This window comes from Saccopteryx bilineata, chromosome 12 (assembly GCF_036850765.1).
Source record: "Saccopteryx bilineata isolate mSacBil1 chromosome 12, mSacBil1_pri_phased_curated, whole genome shotgun sequence".
Classification (NCBI taxonomy): Eukaryota; Metazoa; Chordata; class Mammalia; order Chiroptera; family Emballonuridae; genus Saccopteryx; species Saccopteryx bilineata.
In genome coordinates this window covers 41450804-41471916 of record NC_089501.1, presented here as the reverse complement: position 1 = coordinate 41471916, position 21113 = coordinate 41450804, and the positions used below count along the sequence as shown (strand labels likewise).

The 21113-nt window shown below is 38.5% G+C and overlaps 1 protein-coding gene across 8 annotated transcripts in view; it reads right to left on the bottom strand.

Annotated features, from left to right (window-relative positions):
• The window catches only part of STXBP5 (syntaxin binding protein 5), a 143235-nt gene extending 122779 nt beyond the window's left edge, over window positions 1-20456 (bottom strand). For all 8 annotated transcript variants that reach the window (XM_066248449.1, XM_066248452.1, XM_066248451.1 and 5 more), the window contains exons 1-2: window positions 20164-20456; window positions 18850-18947 (exon numbers count right to left, since the gene is read on the bottom strand). In XM_066248449.1, the coding sequence (XP_066104546.1) occupies window positions 18850-18947; window positions 20164-20316 (251 nt within the window). In that variant the 5' untranslated portion in view covers window positions 20317-20456. The remainder of the gene's footprint in view (window positions 1-18849; window positions 18948-20163) is intronic.
• Window positions 20457-21113: the final 657 nt, after the last annotated feature.

The following is a 21113-nucleotide window of genomic DNA, read 5'->3' as shown; positions in this document are numbered from 1 at the left end:
ATTAATTTACCTGAAGAAATGCTAGAATTGTACACTGAAAACTACAAGACATTGCTGAAAGATCTAAGTGAATGGAAAGACATCCCATATTCACGAGTCAGCAGACTTAACACTGGGAAGATGACAGTATGTACCAAACTGATCTACAATATGAAGGACAACCTCTATCAGAACCCCAGCTGTTTCCAGAAATTGATAAACTGCCTCTATTAGGAGACTGGTCTGCACTGTCCCCGGGGCCATGATATATCTTATAAGTCCGTGAATTTACATTTCTAGCTTGTTCATTTTGTCTTCCAATCATTTATTAGGTTGGCATTACAATCACAGCAATAAGTTCCTCTTCTTGCTTATTCTCCTTTCTGGGATTTCTGGATTCCCACTGTATTGTCAGCAAGGTAGAAAAAAACAAAACAGAAACAAAAAAACAATAAAAAAAGCAGGCAATATTAACTCCAGCCAGTGATATGTTCTGAAAGGTATAGCTCCTAGGCAAGTTTTTTTTTCTTCTTTCCCAAGTGAGAGGAGGGGTGATAGAGAGACAGACTCCCACATGTGCCCCGGCAGGGATCCACCCAGTCACCCTGTCTGGGGCCAATGCTCTGCCCATCTGGGGTTTGACGCCTGAGGTGGTGGAGGTTCCACAAAGCCATCCTCAGCACCCAGGGCTGATGCACTTGAACCAATCGAGCCACAGCTGTGGGAGAAGAGGGGGAGGGAGGGGGAGAGGTGGGGAAGCAAATGGTCACTTCTCTTGTGTGCCCTCACTGGGATTCAAACCTGGGACTTCCACACACCGGGCCAATGCTCTACCACTGAGCCAAATAGCCAGGATGGCAAGTTTTCACCACAGGCACTAACACTGTATATTAAACACATATTTTGGCAACCTTGCTTTTACAAAGGAAAAATAATACAGGACTGATAGATGCCTAGTAAATTATTAAAATTTTTAAACATTATATGTTTTCTCAGAGAATTTGTTCATTAATTCCTACCAACAAGGAAAAAGGCAAAGTATTGATATTATTCCAGCCTCTACAGAAGTGACATACTCTTCAATTTTCCAACCTAGAAATGGAAGACTGGAGTACATAAAAAATGGAAAACACTTGAAGAACTTTGATATTCTGTTCAGTTCCTGAAAATACATTTATATCCTGCAAAGTTTAAAGATGAGAACATGGATATCTAAGTGACTAATAAATTATCCTACAGTAGTATATATTTAATTATGTAATACTCCATGAAAGTAACTTCCTTTGAGCAGATGCTCTGTTAATAAATCAAGAAAGATCATTAAGGATAAACTGTCTCTTCCTACTGCAGTTAAAAAAAAAAAAGTAAACTCAAGAGCATAATTTTAAGTACTGGATTCTTTTTTTTTATTTTTTATTTTTCTTATTGATTTTAGTGAGAGAGAAAGAACACATCTGTTCCTGTATGTGCCCTGCCTGGGACCGAACAAGCAACCCCTGCTCTTTATTTAGGAGGACGCTCTAACCAACTGAGCTATCCAGCCAGGTCTCAGGAATGGAATTTTAATCCATCAGAAACCAAGAAAACTTTCCTTCCTCTTTCTTTTAGGACATTCTTATACTTTCAGCAAACAGAGTAATTGACATTTCTTTAAGTATTCTAGTAAGCCTTCAAGGTGTTGCTACTCTAAACTGGCTTACAACTCTGTAAATAAAAAGTCAGTGGGTAACTTTTATGTTTTAATGGCATAAGTCTTGAAGAGATTTAACCATAATGTAACTCTTTTCCAAAATCAAAGTTAAACTCTAAATACTACCATCATGTGGTCAAAGAATACTGATGTGTCAAGAGGCAAACTTACCCATTCCTCTTGCTTCTGTAAATAATGCTGCAAGGACCACAGAGGTGCATAACTTTTCAGAGTGGAGTGATCACATTGTAAAGTATAAAAATGTGAGTCACTATCTTGTACCCCTGCAACAAATATAACTAACATAATACTGTACACCAACAATATTTACATTAAAAAAAGTAACGGAAATAAAAAAGAATACTGATGAAAGCACTCTTAAAACGAAAAGAGGGAAGGCTTTAGCATAAACCAACTCATTTACCCTACGAAAGACAACTAAGACAATGTATGTGTGCTAGTTTTCTCACCTGTGAAATGCCTCACCTGCCTCCTTTACCTGGTCAGTGTGAGGACACCTACAAGTTTAAAACTAGACTGTTCAACCGCTTAATTAAGACTACAACATGGCATTTTTTATTGCTGGTTCTCATGTCCAGGGCTGGATACACTATTAGGGGAAATACATAACTCAAGCCCAGAACTCCTGATCCTTCCCACCTTCATATGTACCTTGTATGTCACAGCTCCGCAGAGCTGTCTCCAAAGGTAATGGCAGGGCAAAGAGTCAGCTTATTTCCTCCCGCTTATACCACAAACCTCAAGATGTCATCATTACTTTAAAATGGCATCCTCTCTGCACAAATTGTATTGAACATGCTGATTATCTACCATCTGCCATGCTAAGAATACTGCTACCCTGCCTGTTGAATTTTAACCAGTGTTTCTCAATTCTGGTTCTACCTTATAAGTATCCATAAAGATTTAAAATAAAAAAATTATAGATGTCAAGCCCCCTGCCGGACTCACAGTCAGAATCTCTAGAGAAGAAATCCAAGCATATGTGTGGGCATTGTGTGCATGTTTTGCTTTTTTCAGTGCCACTAATTATTCTAATGTGCAGCCACGGTTGAGGAAAAACTCGAAAACCTTGTGGGCATAAAAAGAATTAAGCATTATCTTCCATAAAATTTATAAATATATAAATGATTCCTCACATAATTTCCCAGACTTTCCTTCTTCAAACAGAATACAGTAATCACAAATTTCCTTAACATCTCAGCATAAGTCTTATTTTCCTAACTTTTCATAATTTGCTACTGCTATCTGAACTACCTTCTAATTATCTTGATAGGAATATGCTCAAAACAGGACCTCAATATGTCATTACCAAAATTTAATATAGCAAGGAATATTTCATTTTGTATTTTATGACCTATAAATGTATTTGCAATACAAAGCCTTTGTCAAATAATTATTTACATTTTTATAGTTGAGTACCCCTATTCTATACATTCACCTACTTGACAATCATCAATTTTTAAATCTCTTTTTGAAGATCTTTATTAAGATTTTTTTAACTATAAAAATTAATATAGACTTCCAGTTTCTGGTAAGCATATAAGAAAATTGGAAATTGTCACTGTATCCTAACAGGTAAAAAGCTAAACAAACTAAAAATCAGTAACTCTTCTTAGATCCACAGGTGAGGTCACAGAGCAAATCACTCCCCCCAAAACCGAAAAGACAGGCCAATACAGAGAATAACAGCTTACCAAAATAAACCAACCTGCAGACTCATCCATAGGAGTCAGTGCCTGAGAAGGAAATCTAAACTATAAATTGATGAATTGCTGGAGGCTTCAAGTAGAGAAATTTGAGTTAGAAACTCCAGAGGGACCCACATTTTACTGAGTTTCACCAGCATGAGCTCTACCAGGTTCTCAAGTGAGTATCTGAGAAAAATCCCTTCCTGTTTCCAGTAAGGGGGGGGGGGCTATCTGCAAATACACTGGACATTCTGTTCTTAACAATGTCTATCCCTCAAAAGAAACTAACCACAGCATAACCTGCTGGGGGTTTATCAGCGCCTGAAGTGGTAAAAAGGAAACACCCAACTCCATCCTAACTCACCTGGGGGCTGCGAGGAGGGACAGGGGAGGACTGCAAAGCACTGGTGAAGTCCAAGGCTCACTGAAAGCATGCAATCTAACAAGAGGACTACAGAATGCTCCCCCTACCCATACCTTACCACCAAAACTGGATCTAGACACAGAACTTACACCCTTATAAAAAATTAACTCAAAACTAGATCACAGAAATAAATGTAAACATAAAACTATAAAGCTCCTAGAGAATAACATAGGAGAAAAGCTAGATGACCCTGTGTATAGCTACAACACCAAGGGCACCATCCATGAAAAAAACTGATAAGCTGGACTTCATTAAAATTAAAAACTTCTGTTCTGCAAAACACAATGTCAAGAGAATAAGACACAAGCCATAGACTTTGAGAAAATATTTACAAAAGGACTATTATTCAAAATACACAAAGAACACTTAAAACTCAACAATTAAAAAACTAATTCAATTAAAAAGGAGGCAACAGACCTTAACAGACACCTCAACAAAGATACAGAAATGGCAAGTAAGCAAATGCAAAGATGTTTCTACACCAAGTGTCACTGAGAAAATGTAAATTAAAACAACAAGGAGATACCACTACAAACCCATTAGAATGGCCACATTCCAGAACTGACAACACCAAACGCTGATGACAATGTCGAGCAACAGGAACTCTTTCTTGTTCATTGCTCATGGGAATGCAAAACAGCATGGCTACTTTAGAAGACAGTTTCCATTTTTCACAAAACTAAACATACTCTTACTATACAATCTTGTAATCACACTCCTTGGTATTTACCTGAAAACTTATATCCACAGACATACCAACACACAGATGTTTACAGTCACATTTTTCATGACTGTCAGAACTTGGAAACAATCCAGAGATGCTTCCCTTCAGTAGGTGAATGGACAAATAAACTGCGGTACATCCAGACAATGGAATATTATTCAGCACTGAAAAGGAATGAGCTATTAGCCGTGAAAAAACTCAGAGGAAACTTATAGGAATATTTTGTACTAGGTGAAAGAAGCTAATTTGAAAAGGCTACATACTGTATGATTCCAACGATATGACATGGTTAAAAAAGACAAAAATATGAAGACCATAAAACAATCAGTGCTTACTATGGATTAGGGAAAGAGAGGAATGAACAAGTGGAACATAGAGGTTTTTTAAGGTAATGAATCCATTATGTACATTATAATGGTGGGAACATGTTAGTATACATTTGTCAAGTGCCTAGAATGTACAACATTGGGAGTGACCCTTAACATAAAGTAGGAGCTCTGAACGGTTAGGATGTGCCGATGCAGTTTCATCAGTTGTAACAAACACACTGTTCTGGTGGGGAATGTTGCTGACAGGGGAGGCTGTGTCAAGTGGGGACAGCCTCCATCTGCTGAAAGCACAGCTTCCAGGACTGCAGCTTCTGCTCAGTTGTGCTGTCAACCCAAAATCGCTCTCAAAACTAAAGTCCGTTAAAAAATTAACATAAAAAAATGAAGCTAGCTGTGGACATAATTTTTACTGCTGACTCACAATTCTAACATTCTACTCATCTGCTATTTAAGCAAAACTGTAACGTGCACTATTTCTGCAGTAAAAATTTAACAAAATGCTAAAATTAAACATGAAAAATGCAGAGGCCAACATTTAAAACTTCCTTAACTCAACACGATTATTAACATGTTACAATAAACGTCCAATGATACTGAAATTATGCTCATCAGCTGCTTTCTTTTCATATGAAATAAACATCAAAACAAAAAATTGCAGCATCTAGACTAATACATTATAGTATGAACTGGGTTGAAATAGGCCTCTAGTTACCTCTTCTATTGCTATTTTGAATATATTTTTTTATTATTTATAAACAAATTAAAAGTGGTTAAAAATATTCATTCATATTATTTACTGTTTTTAGGTTAGTAGTGGGACTAAAAGGTATCAAAATGAACTCTATTGCAAGCAATTCTTTTAAATGGCTTTTAATATACAAGTATATTTTTAAACAAATCACTTGGTCAGTTTACTATGAAATACAGTCATAAAGAACAGTGGTCTGGGTTAAAGATCCAAGAAGGAACATACATTCTCACATGTCAAGTAAAAAACCATCTTTTATCCCAGCATCCATTCTCAAGATGCTTAATGGCTAAGTGCTTTTTTCAAGTAAGATAAAGTGAATTTTAAAAGAAAAATACAACACATTATGAAAAATATAGTACAAAGACTGAATAGTTGGAAAAGTCTGTCTCAACACTTTTTCTCTTTTTTCAAGACAGAAAGGAAAATACACAAAAGGAAAGAGATTTAGCAGGAAGTCCTGCAATAGCGATGCCACTAGATTTATGATCACCTTTGGCAGAGTATTGCTGTGAAAAAACAGGGGTACTGCTATGACAAGGAAAGATTATGTACTTCCAAGAAAGGGTAAGATTAATCACTCCTCAACTGATAACCTCTCTGGGAAAAGTGTCAAAGTTTTAGATAGTATGTATTTGCTGAAAAGGAAACACAAGCAAAAACTAGTATAAAAAAGTCCCTAATTTAAAAAACAAACCCTTGGTATTTAACACTAACTACCATAAAATTCCTAAGACTATTTGTTTTGCAAATAACATGTTTTGAAGCAAACCTTAATTTCCATGTGATTGCAAAGCCCAAAATATTAGCTATTATTAGATTAAAAAATTTTATATTCTAAACTATTGCAGATTAATGCTTATTTTTAAATCATAGCACCAATAAATAGAGATATTCTCAGCATGCCATCTTTTAATTATTTGTCTAATATAACTTCCAAAAGGACTAACACCAGTTGGAGAAATGGAATCAAGTAGAAATTAGCCTTACTGACTAAATAAAATTTTACCTAAACTGCTACCGGAATGATGCAAAAAGTGAGCTACTATAAAAAAAGTTTTTTTAAAGTAGGTACAATTTTAATTTCCAATTAAAGTACCATGTGCATTCTTTCCAAAGGGGAAATGAAGTACATCTGACTCTAAAGAAGGTAATCATGCATCTGAATTTGTTTCAAGGAGCTTGATAAGTTTTTTTTCTTTAATTTTTTTTTAAATTTATTCATTTTTTAGAGAGGAGAGAGAGTGTGTGTGTGTGTGAGTGAGAGAGAGAGAGAGAGAGAGAGAGAGAGAAGAGGGAGGAGCAGGAAGCATCAACTCCCATATGTGCCTTGACCAAACAAGTGCAGGGTTTCGAACCGGCGACCTCAGCGTTCCAGGTCGACGCTTTATCTGCTGCGCCACCACAGGTCGCTTGATAAGTTTTTTAAAAATACATTTCATTTTCAGATTTTCTTCCACAAATAAAAATAAATTCTTTTTATCAACATTTGCAGACATCTAAGAAATTACAGTATTTGGTAAAATGCTTACTTTTAAAGATAAGATTGAATTATCAATATATCTTTATGTAGTATTAATGAAAATACTAGGAAAATATACAAATGGAAATATTTTTTTCTATTATTTACTTATTGTGTTGACATGGTTTCAATCTTCCCACTCAATATAACACCCTCTACACACCACCTCGTGCTCCCATGCCCCATGCAGTCTCCTCCTACCCTCTTCCCCTTAGCCCCCCCTCCCCGACCTCCACAAGTCAAAATTGCAACTTGGGTTACAACAATCTCAACATATGACATTTCAAGTTTGCAACACTAACTCCCATTAAAACTTATTTTTTTTATTAAGAGGTGGGGAGGCAGGGAGACAGAGAGACAGACTCCCGCATGCTCCCTGACCGGTATCCATCACGCAAGCCCTTCACAGGACGATGCTCTGCCCATCTGGGGTCACTGTTCCACTGCTCAGCTAGTGAGCTATTTCAATGCCTCAGGAGAGGCCATGGAACCATCCTCAGCACCCAGGGCCAAATTGTTAGAACCATTTAAGCCATGGCTGTGGGAGGGAAGGAGAGAGGGAGAGTGAGATGGAGAGAGAGAAGAAGAGAGGTAGAGAGGTAGAGAGGTAGAGAAGGAGAAAGGAAGAGAAGGAGAGAGGGAGAGAAGGAGAGAGAGAAAGGGGAGGGGGAGAAGCGGAGAAGAAAGTGGTCACTTGTCCTATGTGCCCTTACCGGGAACTGAACTCAGGACTTTCCCACACCAGGCCGATGCTCTACCGCTGAGCCAACTGGCCAGGGCCCATAAGAACTTTTAAAAAAATTGAGGCGTGAGTGTTTCAGCTTATGCTGTTAGCATCGTACGTACGGACTACGTGGATGAACTAGTTTGGTTGCACACGGTGAAGAATACGCAGTAACAAGTACAGTACAGAGTATTTCTGTCCTTTTCCTTTTTCTGTGGCTTAGTAGTGTTTTTATGTCCTAGACCAGGGGTCTCAAACTCATGGCCCGCGGGCCCCATGCGGCCCGCTGAACAATTTTGTGCGGCCCGCAGACTAATCCACAGGCTTACTTAATTTTATCCAAAATATTTTGAACTTCGTGGATTAGTCTGCGGGCTGCACAAAATTGTTCGGTGGGCCGCATGCGGCCCGCAGGCCGCGAGTTTGAGACCACTGCTAGACTATGATTTTTACAAATATAGGATATAGGATAAGTGACAGGCTGGGGTGAATTTTGACTTACACCAAAATTGGGGTTACATCACTGTCAAAGACACAGAACTGTGTCATAACACAAGGACCCCTGTATATTTTTAATTAAAATTAGAAAATAAAAGTCTCAGCAAGCTAAATACTTCCTTAGTAGAAGTGATCACTGAACTGTCCCCAAAGAATACCTAACTATGCAACTTTATAATCACACTAATTAGAATTCATAAGAAAAATAATGCCTCTTCACAGAATAAATAAAACACTTATGAGAATTTTACTTGGTATACAGTGGTACTATGTATCATTAAAAATTACTGATTCTTTCTTAAAATATTTTTCTATTTATATTTATAACTAAAAGTCCAATTTAAACTGATGTGTAAGTGTAATCTATGAAACTATATAAAAATATCAGTAATCATTTCTTTCCCAACATTCCTCTCCACACACAACTTAGAAGCAAGGCAGCCTAATAAACTAAAGCAGGGTTTAGCAAACTGGACGTTCCTTGTTTTGATTTTATAATTATATGCTTACGGCTTCTATACTCTGGATAAGGCAGCGGATACTGGTTGATTCTGATCTGCATTGCTTTGGACCCCACTGCATTTTCTCATATGCTATGTTTCGAACAGTTCATCTTAAAAGACGATACCATTCAGTATTATAGTTAATAACTTCTAAAAGATCTAATTTTAGATATTTAATATTTATTTGATAGTATTTATAAAGAATGGTAATAGATAGTAAATACTAAATTAAGAAATACATGGCTACAAGGGTAGAAGTAGGGATGGAATTAAAACAAAAATGCATCACAAGGGCCCTGGCCGGTTGGCTCAGTGGTAGAGTGTCGGCCTGGCGTGCAGAAGTCCCGGGTTTGATTGCCGGCCAGGGCACACAGGAGAAGCGCCCATCTGCTTCTCCACCCCTCTCCCTCTCCTTCCTCTCTGTCTCTCTCTCTTCCCCTCCCGCAGCGAGGCTCCATTGGAGCAAAGATGGCCCGGGCGCTGGGGATGGCTCCTTGGCCTCTGCCCCAGGTGCTAGAGTGGCTCTGGTTGCAACAGAGCGATGCCCCGGAGGGGCAGAGCATCGCCCCCTGGTGGGCAGAGCGTTGCTCCCTGGTGGGCGTGCTGGGTGGATCCCGGTCGGGCGCATGCAGGAGTCTGTCTGACTGTCTCTCCCAGTTTCCAGCTTCAGAAAAATACAAAAAAAAAAAAAAATGCATCACAAAGACAAAGGCACTGGGATTTAAAGAATTATTTCAGTGAGGAAAAGTGTATCCTAGACTTAAAAAAATTGCTAAAGACGTGGCCCATTGTGGGACACTGAGTAGTGAGGAGTCAACTGTGTCAACAATTCTTTCTCCTACCTCCCCACAGTCGACCTTCCATTCACAGTGCAAAAAGAAAAGATAAAAGCTACATAGTAAATAGACTGTTATCCAAAATTTCTTTAAAATGAAACACATGAAAATGAGATTAAAACAAAAGTAGATGACTTCTAAACATTAAATTCTTCAAAAATGTTGAAAATTATAATACTGACATATAAAGAAAACTTACTTTATTGTTGCAAATAAAAATTAGAAATGGGTTCAAATCAATGTATAAGCTAACTATACACAAGCCTGAACATCTTCATAGGAAGAAGTCTGAGTAATTAAATAGGAAGATAGTATTTCTTCTCCTTAGAATGATTTGCTTCACGTGTGACTAAGGGGAAAAGATACCACATTTCCCCATGTATAAGATGCATATTTTTTGGAAAAATTTGAGGTCTAAAAACTGGGTGTATCTTAGATAGTGGTTGTAGATTTTTTTACTTGCATTTCTGGCTTTTTCACACAGATGAGGAGTTGTATGAATTTTTTTTTTTAATTTTTTTTTTTTTCTGAATTTTTCTGAAGCCGGAAACGGGGAGAGACAGTCAGACAGACTCCCGCATGCGCCCGACCAGGATCCACCCGGCATGCCCACCAGGGGGCGACGCTCTGCCCACCAGGGGGCGATGCTCTGCCCCTCCGGGGCGTCGCTCTGTTGCGACCAGAGCCACTCTAGCACCTGGGGCAGAGGCCGAGGAGCTATCCCCAGCGCCCAGGCCATCTTTGCTCCAGTGGAGCCTCGGCTGCGGGAGGGGAAGAGAGAGACAGAGAGGAAGGAGAGGGGGAGGGATGGAGAAGCAGATGGGCGCTTCTCCTGTGTGCCCTGGCCGGGAATCGAACCCGGGACTTCTGCACGCCAGGCTGACGCTCTACCACTGAGCCAACCGGCCAGAGGCAGAGGAGTTGTATGAATTTTATGATGAATAAAATGAGTTCAATAACTTTATGTAATACTTTTATTTTTTAAATTTTGAGCCCCAAAATTAACGTGCGTCTTATACATGGGGAAATACGGTATATCAAGTACCTTTTAAGGAATAGGTTTTTTTGTTTGTTTGTTTGTTTTGTATTTTTCTGAAGTGAGAAGCAAGGAGGCAGAGAGACAGACTCATGCATGCACCCCACCAAGATCCACCTGGCCTGCCCACTGGGGCGATGCTCTGCCCATCTAGGCCATTGCTCCGTTGCAACCAGAGCCATTCTAGCACCTAAGGCAGAGGCCATGGAGCCATCCTCAGCACCCAGGCCAACTTAGCTCCAATGGAGCCTTGGCTGTGGGAGGGGAAGAGAGAGAGACAGAGAGAAAGGAGATGGGGAAGGGTGGAGAAACAGATGGGCGCTTCTCCTATGTGCCCTGGCCAGGAATCGAACCCAGGACTTCCACACACCAGGCTGATGCTCTACCACTGAGCCAACTGGCCAGGGCCTAAGGAATAGGCTTTTATGTTTTCAGTTTTATAAACCCTTTGTTTATTTCATAAAAATCAAGTCAACAATCACTTTGTTTTACTTTCCAAAAAGTTTTGTAGTACTAGATTATGTTTACAACCTATTTTAATAAAAAATATTCAAATATATAAGGTAGTACATAGTAAAATAGTCTCTTCTCTAGGTCATTCTGTTACATTCCATCTGTTTAGGTCAAACCAAAAACATGTCATTAATCTATAATCCCAAAATACATCAGAGTATACCTTCTGATGATAATAACATGCCAAATCAGAAAAGAAAATTCTCATTTAAGCCTTATAAAACAAATCAATACAGACACTCAAAGTTACTCATTTTCTTCTTCTAAATAATGTGTCACTTCTAATGCTTGAAATTAAGCTTTCATTGTCTTTATTTGCCTTTATCTTTTTTTTTAGTGATACTTAACCCTTATAGTCCAATTACATGTACACTGTCAGTTATTACTACTCCAAGTTACTAAACAATTACCAAATTTAGCACTCAAATTACATACCAGCAATTCAAGGCAGATAGTCTTTACTTAAAATCTTATATAAAAATCAGTAAAATCATGTGATTAAGAACCCAGTATTATTTTTAAGTAGCTGCATTTTAATCTGACATCCTAACCATTAACCCTCAAGAAAGTAAACTTTATTAATAGTATTTTTAAATGCCCCAAGTCTCCTGCCATTATGTAACCATATCTGATAAGCAGGAGTACACCCTTATCCGTGGCTTCACTTTCCACGGTTTCATATACCCACAGTCAACTGTGAACTAAAAATATTACATGGAAAATTCTAGAAACAAACAATTCATTTTAAATAGTGCACTGTTGCCTGACCTGTGGTGGTGTAGTGGATAAAGCATTGACCTGGAACGCTAAGGTCACCAGTTCAAAACCCCAGGTTTGCCCAGTCAAGGCACATATGGGAGTTAATACTTTCTGCTCCTCCCTGCCCTCTAGAACTGAATAAATAACATTTATACATACATAGATACATACATACTGCACTGTTCAAAGGAGCGTGATAAAATCTTGCACCTAACGTTAGGTCACAATGCCTACATCATTCACGTTATCTCATCACATAGGCCTGTATCTTCTCACATAATCATAAAATGAGGGTGAGTATAGTATAATCAGGTATTCTGAGAGACCACATTCACATAACTTTTATTACAGTATAGTGTTTTAATTGCAGTATTTTATTATTAGTTATTGTTAATCTCTTACACTACCTAATTAATAAATTCAACTTTATCATAGGTACATATGGATAACAAAAACCACAGTAGTTAGAGTCTGGTCTGATCTACAGATTCAGACATCCACTGGGGGTCTTGGAACATATCCCCCATGGATACGTGGGGACTAATGAAAAAGAAAATGCAACCCACCATCTTAGTATTCAATGGGAGCTGTTGTTAGAAAAAAAAATAATGTCTCACACACTTTTTCCTGCTCCCTTTTGTAACTAAAGGTTTACACTTGTGCATCTACTGCCTTAGATTATGAATGCAGTCAATGGATACAAAGTAAAGCAACCCAGAGTGGGAAGGAGTCCAATACTTCATACTCTTTAACAGGTATTCAGAACCACCAATCAAAAGACCACTTAGACAGAGATGGTCCACAGCGCTCCCGAATTCCTTTTAAAAAGAAATTCTACATTCTAGAGTTGTTAGAATTCCTGAAAATCTCTCATCCCGATTTCATCATTTTATAGGAAAGGAAACAAAAGCCCAGAGATTTTGGTTGGCTTATCTAAAATTAGCATGAAGATTCAACACAAATCATCTAATGTCCAAGTAATTCTTCCAAAATCCCTTCACCTTTTCCTTCAGGATGGCAATGTCAGGTTATATAATTTTAAAAGCAAATTATACTGAAAAACAATGATAATACCAAGCAGAAATAAACACTCAATCTTACTTAAAGCAGAAAGGCATATCAAGCAGACTTGATTGCCTAATAATTAAGATATCCCTTTTTGATTCCGTTCAGATTCTATTATATACTGTTTCCCTCCACAAGAAACTCATTGCAAAGTAACTGCTTCCATGCAGACATCATTTCTGGTGGTTTCTACAGTACATGTGCCTATCCCTCCTGCTGCAGTAATGCAGGCTGAGACCCACAACCTAGAGTTGACACAATACTCCTTCTTCCTTTGGTACAAAGTCCTCTTCAATGACAAGCTAAAAGTTGAGAATAAAAGTATTGCAAAGTCCTTGTTGACCTCTACAGCTAAAATTCCAAACGACTAGAATTCTTTTCTGAACAACAAAAATGCAAGAGAAAAAGACCAGATAAAAATTTGGCTAAACTAATTGTTTTACTTTTAACATCAAAAATCGTATTTCCAAATATTTTTCCAATATTTTAATTGTCTTCTAAAATAAAATTAATAAGCAGAATTCAAATACCATAATGCTATAAGTGCAAAACCATTAAACATTCCATTTATTTATCATCTACTACAAACTTTCACATACATGACTTTATTACATCTACATAGAAATTTTACAAACTTGTGATTGAGAATAACACAACCATTTTAAGACATACTTTAAGAAAAAAGACCTTTTACTCAAAGATGACATCAATTACAAAAATAAATGAAGTTAAGGCCTTCCTACACAGTGCCTCTCAGAAATTATTTGCTGAAATAAATGAAGGACCTGAAAATTAAGAGAAAATCTCAGTAACAATATCATATATTGAATATTCACCAAAACTGTCCTTACATGGTCTTAAAAGCTACGCACACCCATTATTGCATTTAATCCTGATGCTAATAACTTCATGAGCTAGGTAGGGTTATTACTCCTTTTTAACTGGCGAAGAACTTGGCCTAAGCACAATGGTTCTTCACCGGGAGCTCCTGGAAATCTGTGGGCAAGTTTGGGTTGCCACAATGACATTCAGTAGGTGGGAGTAAGGGACATTACATAGCCTGCAATGTGCTGGACAAACCCACAAAATAATCCAGCCCCAAATGCTATCACTATTGAGAGACACCAACTGAGGGTGAATGGACACAGCCAAACAGCTAATAGTGGCTTTAAACTAGGTTCAATTCACTAACAAAACCAAGGAAATCACCAAGGCCCACCTAAAAGGAATCAAACATGAAAGCTTATGAAATTTTCATGGTAGAATAAGTAGTCTAGACTGCCTTCTCAAAATGGCAATATGACAAAAGGATGACATAATTGCAAACATTACTCTGCCACCCTCTTTACCAAGCTTTCCATTTCTGCTTTGTAATTCCCTTAGTATATTTGTAAAACTTTATCATCATCTTTAGTTACTCCAAGATGTTGAGTCATGAAGTACCTCTACAGTTCCCATTCTACTAACCCTGTTTTGTATCCCTTTTACTATCTACATAGGTGATTAGTTACATCTGAAGTTTCTCTTAGTCTGTTCTTTTCCTCCATGACACCACCACCCCATTAATCATCCTAAAAACCACACTGTCTTCCTGTCAGCCTCTCCTTATGTAACTACAATGATTCCCCCCGAATAACACTCAAGATAATTCAGAGTAACATTCAAGGTTCTCCACCAGCTGCCTCCTTGCCCCCCCCCAACTCAATTAGGGTCACTATTCCAAGGAGTCTAGTCCTCCTCTAAATTACCATGCTAACTCCCTTTTTTCTACTTTTGCCCACACTGTTTGCCTAGAATAATTTTCCTACTCCCTCTTCTCTGCTATTCAGAATCCTACCTACTACTGTGTAGAAATGTCATCAGATGCAATGAACTTACCTATAATCTAACTTTGTGCAATGTCAGTAGACCCTTAAATGATTCTTTAATTTCAAAAATATATATATATATTCTCAAAAAGAGAATTAAAATAAGTCATATCATTACTATATTAATTATTATATAAAATATGCTTTCTTTCTTCCTATCAGTAAGTACATTCCAACCTCATATTCTCTCCAGAAGCCAAGAAAGATAAACATAAAGTATGTTTATAAGTGACATCATCAGTCATTAGCTATACACTAATATATATATATTTAGTTATAGTCCTTTAGATAGGACTGAGAAATTTTTGAAAGTAAAAATCACATTTTCATTTCTTTTGAATACTCACATAGACCAGTATAAAATAGTTACTTGGAATCACAGAATTGTGTCTTAAAGAAATTATCTAATACAGCATCTTCATTTTAAAAGTGGGGAAAAAAAACAAAGAAAAAGAAAAACCTAATTCAAGAACACACAATTCTTTAATGACAAGACAAGAACCAGAATTCAGGCCACAATTTGTAATCTAATGTTAACACTTAATAAATGCTTGTTAAATGAATTCCAAGGCAAAATACTAGAACCACTTTTGTTCTGCAGTTAGAACTTTTTCCTCCTTTTTACTTATCCATAGGGGAATAGAGAATTAAGATTATTTTATCAAAAAAAAGGTTATTTTATCCAAATAGTTTAAACTTAAAAAAATGTTAAATGACAGTTGACGTATTATATTAGTTTCAAGTGTACAATATTGTGATGAGATATTTACATGACTCGCTAAGTGATCACCCCAGTAAGTCTAGTTCCCCATCTGACACCATAGATAGTTATTATAATATTGACTATATTCCCTGTTGTTCCAATAGTTTTATTCCCTATATTACTCTTAAAACTAAATTGTACCTATTTCTACATGGCAAAAAGAGAATTAAAATAAGTCATATCATTAATATATTAATTGTTATGTAAAATATGCTTTCCTTCTTCCTATCAGTAAGTACATTCCAACCTCATATTCTCTCCAGAAGCCAAGAAAGATAAACATAAAATATGTTTATAAATGACATCATCAGTCATTAGCTATACATTAATGCAGCAAATATGTTCAACTTATTTTGTCTCATTATTATTTAGATATTTAAGGATTCAGATCTTCATTAATTCTTGTCTACAAATAAGAGTTATCAGATGTAGCTTTCTTCATGTGCTTTTTTAACTTCAAAGTAGATTAATATAGCTTAGTCCCCCAACATCTAGGAAGACCTTCTATTTGTCAAATCAGATATGCATTTCAAATTCCAGTAGCCCGATTTTACTTCTGAATACATCACTTACTTTCTGCTCCACAATTAAAGGGAAGAAAAGACTTTACTTAGAAGTACTTCTGCTCTAAAGATACCTTTTAAGACATATATAGTACAGGCTACATGCGTCTAATATGAAAAGAAAATAAAGGTATGACTAAAAAAAACCAATTTCAATAGAGAAAAATATAAAAGAGCAAGGGCAACATAATTGATTTGTAGTAAGTCTACATATTATATCAAATGTGGAGCTGTGAAATTAGAAACTAAAATTTTAGTTGTCTATTTTTGAAAATAAAGAACAGAGAAAATAAAATATCTTAAATCACATATGTCGAAATTAGATAAAAATAAAAAGGCCAGTCACTTTCAGTAAGTCAAAGCCGTATTTAAATAAAGCTCATAAGCTGATCTGCTACTTTGACAGAAGGAATGACTAGATGGTGTTACTGGCAGACAAACCAATTTACCTCTCTGGAACGTTCATAGAAATCTCAAAAAAAGGGAAACAAATATATTCAGTAAATAGTTTTCCAGACTTCATTCAAAATACAGTAAGACAAGTCCTAAAAAAAAATTTAGAGTTTAACGGTAAACTATAACTACAGATTTACTTAAACTTATAGAGTATCTAACTATTTAAAAAAAGATGTATAAGCAAAAGTCATATACAAGTAATGCTTTTGGCCACTTGATCCTGGCTTCATTTGGCAATTAGCATTAAGCCTAACATTTTTACTCTTCCCTATGTCAATCTGCTAAGCTAATTACTCAAATGCATTAGGGGAAAAAGTCTTGTCTAAGAAAAATACTTGGTTTTAGAATATCAGCCTTGCTGATGGTACTCACTTTTAATTATACTACATTACAAAAGGGGCAGATTGGCTGTCAAAAGAAAAAAAAAGTTATTTACCATGAGAAAATGAGACTGCTTGGGAAAATAGTAAAAATTCAGCCCCTTTAAAAGAAAAGCAAATTAATCTTAAAATAACTGATTTAATTCAACTTTTTTTGTTTAGTCTAGTGATGATATTCTTTTGCTGGGAACAACAAAAAACTCTGCTTTCAGTTCCAAAGAGTCCACCGAGCTCCAACACACTACTCTTGTCACTACAAGAGTTTGACTGAACACTTGGCACCCACGCTGACAAAAATTAACTTTATTTCCATTTTCACAAGTCTGCACATAGGAACCCTAACTAGAAGGTACCAGTCATTGGGTTTAGGAATAAAACTCGCTGAACTGAAGCCAAAAATACTTTAGTCTAAACTACCTAGATATTTGGGCAAGAGTCCTTTAGACAAACAATTTAGAAGTTGACTCAGATCTTGGTTGGTCAGATTTCACCACTTTAATAGGTCTGAGTACATTACTGATACTGTTAATGAATGGCAGACCTCACTTAGTAACAGAGTTCAATGACCCATCTGAAAAAAATTTTATGATCATTCTGAAGATTGCATACTAATATCAAATGAAACTTAAGGTTATCCTGATACCATATGCAATACTTCACTAAAATGAAGATTATAAAACTTATAAGGAAAAAAAGCAAGGTATGTGTTTAACTCAAATACAGGTTTCCCTTCCCTTTATCAGGAGCCAGATGTGAGGGGGTAAATCACCCTCCATTTATTTGTTTTTGACAATAGTGATGTTTAGTGATATTTTTTCTATACTACGAACATATTACTTCAGTAATATGTAGGAAGCAAGATAACCGAACACAGCATTAAAAAAAATCTTATATTTAAGTTTAACAATAAGGGTGTTTAGGTTAAGCTGGTTTATTGTCATAGAAAAAAACAACAACAGAATTTTACTTTAAGTTAAACAGTTTAAAAGTGGAAATAAGAGGTATCCTGCATTGCTCAGACTTAAATAATACATACAGAGTAGGTATTTAGAAGTATGCTATGACCAAACTTCTATAGGCCATACATATCCAGGAAAAAGAATTCTGTACACTAATATTTCAAAATACTAACCTAAGTATTTGCATGTACATAACAAATACAGACTACAAAAGGAAAACATCTAAGAGTACACGTATCTATTTGCATTATGCTAAGAAAATGCTTACAGAAATAGCAACCTTTCCCAAAGAGTTATATAAAATTAAGACATTTGTCTTCTAATGATTTTTCTAAATGGACAAGCTAGAAAAAAGCCAAACTGAAATTCAGCCTCTAATATATTAGATAACAGGTCATAAATTCAATACCCACAACATACAATACTTTTAAAAGAACAATTAAAACATACCCTGTGCTACTACTGTCTTTAACCAGGTCCTTAACAGTGTTCCATTCAACTGACTACCAGTATAAGCAGATACATGTCCCCTTAGAAACTTCTAGCTCCTTGAAGAGATAGTAAAAGTTTAGAATTCTATGTAGATAGATAAATGTTTAGCTACTATAAACTGAGAGATGAGAAAAATCATAGCAACATACAACCCGAACATATATATAATCTAGAGAAAAGCCAACACCACGTGATTTCACATAATATTGACCAGATCACCCTTGGAATTAAATACAACAAATCAGCAACACAGCACAACTGGGGAGAATACAGTAAAAGTTTAAAAAGTAAAATTAAATGAAAGGATACAGCCTTAAAGCACCAGTCTGAGTTCCTACTGCCAGGATCTTCTGGACAGGATCAAAGGCCAGGGCTGAGGGTTGATAGGGAAATCCATGGCGAACAGTCTAGGGATGGGCAAGTGACATCACACCAACCAAGGCAGCAAGCAAAATTTAAAAACAGAAGAGTCAATAACGGCATTAGAATCTAGAACCAGTTATAATTGATGCAAAACACAAATTACAGCTTTAAAAAAACAAACTATGAAATTGACATTAAAAAAACTTACTCACATAGAACCTGAAACAAACAAAATCTATTCCAGTACTACACTTTAATTTCTGCTTTTCCATAATACAGGCATTCTATACAAAAAAAAAAGAAAGAAAAAAAATGATTCCTATTAATAGTGTCTGAGACCAAACTACTAAATTTCACAGTGGTCAAAAATTCTGTAAATTCGTTTAAAAATGCAATGCATGTTTTATTTCAAGTGTGATCACTTCATTAGTTTATTTGGATGCTAATGCAAGAACTTCTAAGGAAAAGCTGTCATATAAGCTAGTCAAAGATTCAGTAAAGCAATTCTCTAACATCTATCGCTACATTTTGCAACTGTAACGAATGAGAATACGTTCTCATTCTCACGTATTTTTGCATTTCGCTACTAAATTCTTGATCATTTTAGGGCATCAGCACAAAAAGTACCTAACCACTTTTAGAAGCACGGTATTTACGAGGAAGACAGGTATTAATACCAAGGCAAGTTTGTACTTCTCACTGAGCAGCTGAATTAATTCGCTGCATCATTCTTTCTGAATTACAGACCGCTGTGGCAACTGTGCCATTAATCGGCAAAAATCACTGTTCTAACTTTTTAACAAACCTAAGAGGACCCTGTGATTTCATATTTTAACCCCTCCTACCACCTTCTGGTAAAAGTGATGAGCAAATATCTCGTGGAACAGGTTTGGCTCTTTGATAAACAACATTCATTAGACACTGTTTCCAAGGGAAACTTCGGAGTTGGTGAATTACATTAAAATGCTTGAATATAAAAGCTGTAAGATTATTCATTAAAATTACGAATTAAAGATCAGAGTACAATGGAAGCAACCCTGAATAATCGCCGCATGTGCAAAGGGGGGTGGTGGAAATCAACGAAAAGGTGTAAGATGATGTCAATCTCAAAATAACCCAGCAAGCAGAGGTCTGTGGAGGAGCGAGCCCTTTATTCGCGGTCTGATTAGTACCGGCACCCCATTCCCTGGGACTCCCCGTGAAGCGCGACCTGCCCCCAGAAGAGGACCCCCCGTTTCGCGGGCTGCACGCTCCGTTCACCTTGCAGAGCTGAAAGTGCTCGGACTGGAGCGTTTCCTGGATCTCGGGCTCCCGGTTCCCAGGCGGGTGCTGCTGCGGCTGCTGCTGCTGCGAGGCCGAGGACGAGCCGGCGGTCAGGCCGTCCAGCACCTTCCTGATGTTGAATTTCCTCATGGTCCCGGCGGGGCGCCGCCGCGGCCCGGGAGGGGCGGCCAGGGGTGTCCCGGAGAGGGCGGATCGAGCCCCGGCCGAGGGCAGCTCCGGCGGAGGCCACGGAGGAGCGAGGCTGAGCGGGAGTGTGAGGGGAAGGAGGCAGCCGGGCAGAAGCAGAAGATAATCCAAACAGGAAATGCTGCGACGCCGCGCGAGCAGCGGCCACCGGCAGCCCGGGCGGCGACCCCTCTTCCTCCGGGGCCGCCGCCTCGCCCCGCGGCCCGGCGGCACAGCAGTGGCGGCGGCGCCCCGAGCCCGAGCCCGCGCCGCCCAGCCTCACCTGGCCGCGGGCGGACCCTGCGCCGCGCCGCCGCCCCGGCTCGCCCTCGCCCCCGCCGCCGCCGCCGCCGCCGCGTCCATGGCCCGCGGGCGGCCCCGCCGCTCCTCGTCCGCCCCGGCCCCGCAGTCCCTCGGCGCTTCCTCCCGCTCCGGCCGCTGCTCCTCCTCCGGGGGGTCGCGGGCACTCGGTGCGCGGCCGCCGATCAGCGCTGCCGCCGGCTCGGCATCGCACGCCCGGCGCCCAGGGTGGGTCCCCGCGCTCTCCGCCTCGCTCGCCCGCCGCCGGGCCGGCCCGCCCTCGCTCGTTCCGAGCCCCGGCTGCCTTCCTCCGGCGCCGGCGCCGCCCGCGCTCCCGCCCCGCCGCTCCCTCTAGCCTCGGCACACGGCACCAACGCCCGCCCAGAGCAGCAGCAGCAGCCGCCGCGGTTACAGCGCCGGCCGCGGCGGTGGCGGCAGCTGGGCCTCCGCGGAGCGGGGCT